General features: G+C 42.8%; 1 protein-coding gene across 1 annotated transcript in view; it reads right to left on the bottom strand.

Annotated features, from left to right (window-relative positions):
* The window catches only part of GEMIN5 (gem (nuclear organelle) associated protein 5), a 43,099-nt gene that overhangs the window by 3,725 nt on the left and 31,089 nt on the right, over positions 1–8,285 (bottom strand). Inside the window, exons 22-26 of the mRNA XM_012653181.1 lie at positions 6,065–6,184; positions 5,173–5,383; positions 3,647–3,901; positions 1,976–2,138; positions 814–1,309 (exon numbers count right to left, since the gene is read on the bottom strand). Of these exons, the coding sequence (XP_012508635.1) occupies positions 814–1,309; positions 1,976–2,138; positions 3,647–3,901; positions 5,173–5,383; positions 6,065–6,184 (1,245 nt within the window). The remainder of the gene's footprint in view (positions 1–813; positions 1,310–1,975; positions 2,139–3,646; positions 3,902–5,172; positions 5,384–6,064; positions 6,185–8,285) is intronic.

The raw sequence follows: 8,285 nt of genomic DNA, 5'->3' as shown, positions 1-8,285 counted from the left end.
GCCCACCTCGGCCTCCCAGAGAGCTAGGATTACAGGCGTGAGCCACCGCGCCCGGCCCAGTTTTAACTTTTTGAAGTTAATAATAACAACTATACATTTATTGATTATATTAGGTACTGTGTTCTAGGCCCTGTGCTGGGGGACATAATCAAGGTAAAAGGCACTCAGCAAAACGACCAAGCAATAATTGTTAATCACAGCAAACCTCCCGCCAAGTGCCCCACAATGATGGAAATCCAGCTCTCCCAGTGACTGGTGACTGGCTCCTGTCCTGCACCTGGCCTGTTTGCAACCGAAGCAATTAGGAAGCAAGACCGTTTGGGATTTTCTCAGTTCAGTGTGCAGTTTTGTACACTACACTTTTTGTGTGTTTCTTTGTAATAGTACAGAACAATCGAAAAACACTGATGTCTTTCATTAATGATGCAATAAGGCAGCTCCACATATTACATGATTGATTTTTTTGGAGAATCTACTTAGGACACAATGGTAGGATTTTACATTACTATTGTTACTAAGAATATATGTGATTTTGTTTAATCAAATTCCTACCAAAATCCTCAAGGTAGGAGTTGGTACCCTCATTTATAGATGAGGAAACTGAAACCCTGAGACATTAAGAAACTTGCCTGAGGTCACTCAGCAGGGCCAGGGTTGGAACCCATATCTGACCCCAAAGCCCATGTCTTAATCACTACACTGTGCTGCTTCCAAGTGACCCGATCAATAGCATCATGTACTTATTGTGACCTAATTAGATGAGAATCCAGCAGGATACTTTTCATCCCATCTTGTACTTGACTCGGTACTTACCACTGGCTCTGGCCAGAGAGGGACTGCTCTGCTTCCTGCTCAGGTCCGTTCTTGTCAGCCCCATTCACTGTGGATTTACAAAGCTGACTCTTCTGGTGTTGGCGGATCATTTCTGCCAAGGTCTCCTGGACTTCGGCGACAGTTCTCTGGGAGTTTTGGAGACTGGCATGCTTTTCTGAAAGGAGATCCTTACAAGCACTCAGCATTCGCTCACTTTCTTCTGTGAGTGTCAAGTGTAGTTCTGGAGGCCTGCTTGCCTCTGGCTGAGAAGCTTCATTTTCTGTGGTGCCGGCACTGTCCAACTGCTGGCTCTGCTCAACAGACGGCGTTCTGCTGTGACCAGCCCTTACCCAGACGCTGGATTTGGGGCAAGGGCTGGAGAGAGACCACCAGAACTCATACAGACGCCCATAAACAAAGAAGGCCTCCAGACTTTTGAAAGCTGGTGTGGCGGGGGACTGATGCTCACCCAGTTTCTCTCTTAGGTGGTCACAGCCTAGGAGCAGAAGAAAAGGATTTTGGGTTGTACATTTCTTTATCGGTCAGAATTTGGCTTCCTGCCCTCAAGTTCTATTTCCTATTGCTCAAGAGGCAGACCCCAAGAAAAAGGACAGCAATGTGATCCATGGGACCACGTGCTTTTTGCTAAAAGCCGTCTGGAGCTAAACATTTCCTGGCTTGGGACAATATTCTCACTGCTACAGGCTAGAAGTCATTCAAAGCATGATAGAAAAAGTATTCCATCCATCCCACTGAAGGCTCCGGGGCCACATGAGGTAAGATCACACTGTGTTGCTGAAAAATCACAGCGATTCAGTTCAGCGACTAATCACGCAGCTCAAGGAATGTCCACCTTTTTGCGGTGCTTTGCTCGTCTTACTAACTTGTGACTCCATTCCTACTTCTCTCTCTCTTAAACTGACTGTGTGGAAGTGGACAGGAGGCAGTAAGGTGGGTATGGTCAGGTAAAGGAAAACAGCACAGTTATTCTAGCTAACCTCTTAGAAGCTTGGGTGAGAGAGTTCGAACTTTCTACTAAAATGACGTAACTGGGCAATCTCTCATCTTTTAGTAACCTGGGCACCCCCAGCGCCACACCACTTCTGGGGTAGTTACGCTGTCCACTAACGAGCCTGCCCCAGGCAGAGGCAGGGTCACTCACCTTCAGGGAGGAAGGCTGAGTGCACTTCCTGCATGACGGTGAAGCTGCCCGAGTCGTAGCTGCGGACCACAGCCCGCAGCAGTGCTTGCACGGCCTCACCCCAACGGGCCGCCTGCTGGCTCAGCACTGCCAAGGTCAAGTCATGGCAAACGTGAAGCAGGAGCTGGAGAAAGGAGCCAGAGCCTCAGTTAAACATCCTCCCATGGCGGGCGCCCAGGACGACATCAGACTATCCCCATTAACTGCACTTGGAAACAGGTATACACAGTTCACGTTGATGCAAGGTCCTCTTATCTCCTGCATCCCGTTTTGCTTCCTCGCCAGAAACTCCCCTATCTTTGCACAGGAACACACTGGTCTGTTGACTCTGAGAAAATGCCTTGACATTTGCGTTTCATTGAAATAAAAAGTGGGTTTCTGCAACTAAAAGCTATGATTTAAAAAACAAAACCTGAAGTATAATTAAGATGAAATTGATAAATTTTAGGTATACAGTTTGGTAAGTTCTGACAAACATATATAGCTCTATAACTATCACCGAAATCAAGATACAGAACATTTTCATCAACTGAAAATATTCCCACGTGCTCCTCTGCAGGCAAGCCCCTCGCCCGACTCCGGATCTGCTTCTGTCACTTTGTCTTTTCTATTAGAAATTTCTAATAGAATTTATATAAATGGAACCATACAGTATGTGGTCTTTTGTGTCTGGGTTCTTTTATTGAGCATAATGTTTTTGAGATTCACTGATACCATTTGTGTACCCGTACTTTGTTCCTTGGACTGTTACACAGTAGGGTGTTTCATTGGGTGGACACGCCATAGTTTGCATACCCATTCACCAGTTGATTGACATTTGGGTTGTTTCTAGTTTTTGGCTATTGTGGACTAAACTGCTATAAATATTTGTGTGCAAGTCTTTGTGTGGACACCTGATTTCATTTCTTTGAGCGAAATATCTAGGTAGTGGGATTGCTGGGTCATGTGTATGTTTAACTTTATAAGAAACTGCCAGACTTTTCCAAAGTGTACCATTTGACAAGTCTTACTCCTCATAAATATAACAATGTTCCTTCATTTTAAAAACAAGAAGTAGTTAAATCGAGGTGTATTTATAAGATGGACAGAGCAGTTAAAATCGACCAACTTGATCTCTTTGTCTCAACATGGATAGGTTTTACAAACAGTAACCACTAAAATAAGCAAGCTGCAAAATAACAGATATAGTATGACACAGGAGATGCTTTTGGTGAGATAGGGAAAGGGAACAAAGCTGAGGAAGGGAATAAGAGGGACTTCAACTTTATCATATTGTTTTTATCAAAAAAAAAAACAACCAAAAAATCCCAAAACAAAAAAACCAAAAAACAAAACCCAAAACAAACCTCAAACGAATATATAAAACAAAACCAGAAAATCCTACAAAGCAAAAATGACAAAATGTGAACATTTGTTAATTCTGGTTGATGAGTACTTATTTTCTACGCTTTTCTATATTTTTTGGACTGTTTTTAAATAGTGAATATTGATTTAAGACCAACTTCAAAGCCAAAGGGCTTTACTTAGTCTGAAGGGATCTTTCCGGGTTGCCTGGGCCCCGCTTTGTTACACTAGACGTGGATGAAGTCCTACTACTGACTGATTAATGTCAAGTGGGTGCGGATGGGGTACCTGTTTGGAGGGGGTGTTACTGGTAGCAGACGGATACTGGATATTTTGCAGCTTCTGGAAGGCTGCCTGACACTGCTCTGGGGTGTCAACGCTGAAGGCGCTCCTCCACACTGCGGTCACTCTCTCCACGAAGGGCCCTTCAGTGCCTGTGGTCCAAGAGTGGTAAGAGGAAGAGGAACTTTTGCCCTCTGAAAACTGCTTTTCCTCCAGATGCCTGGACAGTAGCTCAAGAAGGCAAAACACCAGTCTCTGACCCTGGATCCCAACAGCAAAGAAGAGGAACAGTTACACAAGAAAAGTGCTTGGATTGTCCAGAGAGCTTCCCCCAGTTATTCAACGTATTCCCCTTTGCTTAGGCAGCAACCAAAGCCCCTTAGTGAGCTGCTTGCCCAATTTAAGTCACGTGTGAGGGGGACAAAAAGGGGTGATCCGATAGACATTTTCTAGGTGTCTTTTTAGGGGGAGTTCTACCCTTGGAGACCAAGAAATCTATTTGTCTAACATGGAACCCCAACTACAGCCCTACCCACTATAATTTAAGCCCCAGATAGGCCAGCCACTTAAGGCTTGTGGCCCAGTTTGTGAAAAGATGGGCTGGGCTTATCAGGTTCTTTCTCCCTGGCCAAACCTCAGACTTGGGAACACAGAAGAGAAGTGTAATGGGCCAAAGGTGCTGGCTGGAGCAGACAAGCTTTGTAGAACTGAGAGCCGGGGTAGCCATTAAAGGCCATGTTCCGGTAGGGTTAAGAGAAGAAATCGGCTGGTAGAGAACAGAAACACAGAGAAAAGGCCTGGAAAATCTTTAATTTTTGCTGGATTTACAGTTGCCACGAGATTCCTTGCATACCTCTATAATAATATTTTCTCAGGCCCTGTTAACTCTGCTAGGGGAAGAAGAACTTAAAATCTCACATTGGTACCTGACAAGCAAAGTCATCTAAAATGGACCAAATGTTTACATGTTCTGGAAACTAGGTGAGAGTGAGAGAGCCAATGCTTTAAAAGTTATCTTAATTTTGATGTGTCAAAAAAGGCAGTGGTAAGTTACTCATTTTTAACCTGATAGGAACAAATAAACATTTAAGAAATAAAATATTTCTATTTTCTCCCACTTTTTTTTAATAGCTTATAGTTAAGACGGGTGGTAAAGGCATGATTTCTGTTAGAGGCCAACCACTCTCTCTCTTCAAGGAAGACAGTGCTGATGACATCGATGAAGAAACCCAAACTGCCAACCCAGGGGCTGGGCTGACTAAAGTCTATTCACAGATGTTTTGTACAAACTGATAAGCAATGGGAATTACCATGGATGACCATATCATCTCTTACTCTGAATATGGCAACCAACAAGCCAAAGGACTTCAGTGGGATAGCACAGCCAGGGCTTGCTGGGCTTGCTGGACACTTCTAAGGATAATTGCCAAATTGGTATAGCTTGTGCAACAGGGTTATTCACTTGGATTTGACTAGAAAAGAATTTGAAACCCTTCTTTCTTAAATACCAGGAGATGAAATAATAGACTGACCTGTAGACTTTCATGCAGCTGCAGGGCTTCCTGGGCTCCCACCCAGTTCCTGGCCAGAAGCAGCTCTTGGGCACATCTGAGAGCAAGAGAAGCAGACAACTCATCCTCTCCTACGATTGCAGCCAACTCTGCAGCTGTTCTAAGCGATGCTGCATCCCCCTTTTTGGCCAAAACTTTGGCGGCATCATAAGCGGAAGTGGCCCCTAAATAGCTATAATACAAAGAAAACGCAAACAAAATGTCATAAACAAATCTTCTATTCCCACCCCCCAGAGGACTGAATCATTTCTTTCTGTCCACTTTGCTGCATGTGCCTTCCTGTGGTCCCAGGTGTGTCACTGCCTCTGGCTGTTCCTGTGAAGGTGAGGCCAGCACAGTGCAGTGTATGAGAAACAGTATCAAATGGGTTAAGGACATAAGGAACCTTAATATGTGCTGAATTTAACCCAAACAGAGGAGTCATTCCCTCTCGTTTTTCTTATTTGATGGTATAAGACATCAAAAAAAAGGTAATTTCTGAGTCTGCTACTGAGTTTTCTTGAATAGTTATGGTGACTTATATAAATAAATCAGGAGGTAGATCTTGATGAGTCTTAGGAAACTGGGTGAATACACAGATATTTTTTATTTTTTAGCCACTTTATCTCCATCTCTAAATTTCTTACTTTTCTTTTCTTTTTTTTTTTTGAGATAGGGTCTTGCTCTGTCACCAAGGCTGGAGTGCAGTGGCACGATAATGGCTCACTGCTACCTCGAACGCCTGAGCCTCCTGAGTGGCTGGGATTATAGGCATGAGCCACCATGCTTGGCCTAAACTTACTACTTTTATTCTTGTCCTGCTCTTCCTGGCTGAAGTGCTATGTTTGGATGTACCCGTCTCCCCCAGGCTTACCATTTGGCTGCTATGGCATAATGGCCATCTCTTTCTAGGACGGTTCCCCAGCTGAGGTACAAGTCCTTCAGGATTGGGTCCTCTGGGCGCAGCCGGGCCTTGGCAATAGCAATAGCTTCCCTAAAAGGAAGAACAGACACCTCAGACAATTTGTAAAAGCTCCTCTGTCTGAGGCCCTCGGAGGGACTGCAAGATAGGACTGTTCCTTTTGTGTTGTCTTCAGTGTTCCAACTTCCTACAAAAAACTGTGCTCCTGCATTACATAGGCAAATTAAAAACACATGCTGCGTTCATTTCTTCACCTAGGTCAGAATTTCTTAACGTGTGGTCTGCAGATTCCCAAGGTTAAAACTATTTTAGTAACAATGCTAAGGGGTTATTTGCCCTTTTTTACTGTGTTGACATTTGCACTGATTGTGCAAAAGCAATGGTGGGCAAAACTCCTTGAATTTGAGCAAGAATCAAGGTAGGCTCTTACAGTTTAAAAAAAAAAAAAGGCGAATGTCCTCAGTGAAACAGTGAAAACATTACTAACTGTACCAAATCCCTGAAGTCCGTATCACTTTCATATTCCGTGTGACAAAATGGGAAGAACATCGTGTGTTCTCTGCTGCACTCCGAATTACAATGGTTGTCTCTGGGAAAAAACCTGCAGAAACTTACTTTAAGGTGAACTAGCTGCTTTTTCATAGAATCTCATTTCGTCTCGAAAAATGACTAACAGAAAAATAATAGTTATATAGTACTGGGCATCTGGCAGACATTTTCTCAAAAATGTACAAAGTAAGCCTGCCACTTCATGAAAAACAACAGTATCTGTTGCCAATGATTAAAATTAAGCCTTCTGCTGGGTGTGGTGGCTCGAGCCTGTAATCCTAGCAACTTGGGAGGTTTAGACAGCAGGACTGCTTGAGCCCAGGAGTTTGAGGTTGCAGTGAGCTAATATGATCATGCCACTGCACTCCAATCTGGGTGACAGTGAAACCCTGTCTCTAAAAAAAAAAAAAATTTAAGCCTTTCAGTGAAAATTAGAATTTTAGAAAACTTGTATCTGCCACTTTGAGCTTGACAGTGTTCCAAAAGTTAGAATTTTCTGATGAGACTGATGGAGACATTAAGGAATATGATTTTTAAAAATATTTTATAATGAAATATGTTAACATTTGGAAGATCTGTATAACTCAGTGAACAAATATTTTCCAAGTGACATATAACTTCTGAGTTACAGCCAATATGAAGTTGTAGTTGGAAAAAAAGTGTTTTAGATTAATCTAGAGAGAGCAATATTTAAAAAGCATTTGGGGACTTCTACTTCCAGCCATGATGGAGTAACTGGGACCAAAACTACCCTCCTGCCATAAAACTAGGAAACTGGCCAAAATACGTATGAAACAACTGTTTTCAGACACTGGACAACAGGCAGCGCAGGATCATCCCTAAGAGAAAGGAAAAACAAACGATGTGGGCCCTATCATGACACTGACTTTCTGCCTAAAGCCATTTTCCTAAGGGGAACCCCAGCAGAACACCTCAGTAGTCCCACTGATTTGAAGAGAGGAAACAACTGAAATTTGAGGGGCAGGATACCAGGAAGGAAGAAGCTGTCCAGAGAAAGATCTCCAGAACTCTGCCTGGGGATCCCATTGAGTCTTTGGCTAAATACAAAGCCACATGTGTGTAGGAAAACTCTTTAGGCTAAACAGGGAACTGTGAGCTGAACAATTCCCAGGGCCCACTCAGGGCTTGGAAACATCTGAGTTTTGATGTGTCATGTACCAAGGTATTTAACTAAGACATCAGAAGGTAGGAGGGCCAAACTAATTCTAGAATATGAATTTCTCTAAACCTGCCCTAACAAAGCTTAAAAAGAAGCAATGAAAACGTTAAGCTGATCCACAAATAACTTTACTACTTGGCCAAAACAAAGTTCAACACTCTCTCAAGGAAGACAACAAAACCAAAACAACAGAGACAAAAAGAAAATCTCACCAAAGCATATCATATCAAACTGCTGAAAATCACTGACAGAGAAGTTCCAAAAACAGTCAAAGAAAAAACACAAAGATACATACATAACAAAGATAAAAAATAAATGTAGTTGTCAAAACAATGCAAGCCAAGATAATGAAGTGACATCTTTGAAGCACTGAAAGATAAAAACTTCAAATCTAGAATTCTACACCCAGTAAATGGGTTAAGGACATAAGGAACCTTAATATGT

The sequence above is a fragment of the Propithecus coquereli genome, unplaced genomic scaffold, assembly GCF_000956105.1.
Source record: "Propithecus coquereli isolate 6110/MARCELLA unplaced genomic scaffold, Pcoq_1.0 Scaffold419, whole genome shotgun sequence".
Taxonomy (NCBI): domain Eukaryota; kingdom Metazoa; phylum Chordata; class Mammalia; order Primates; family Indriidae; genus Propithecus; species Propithecus coquereli.
This window is presented reverse-complemented; position numbering and strand designations above follow the sequence as displayed.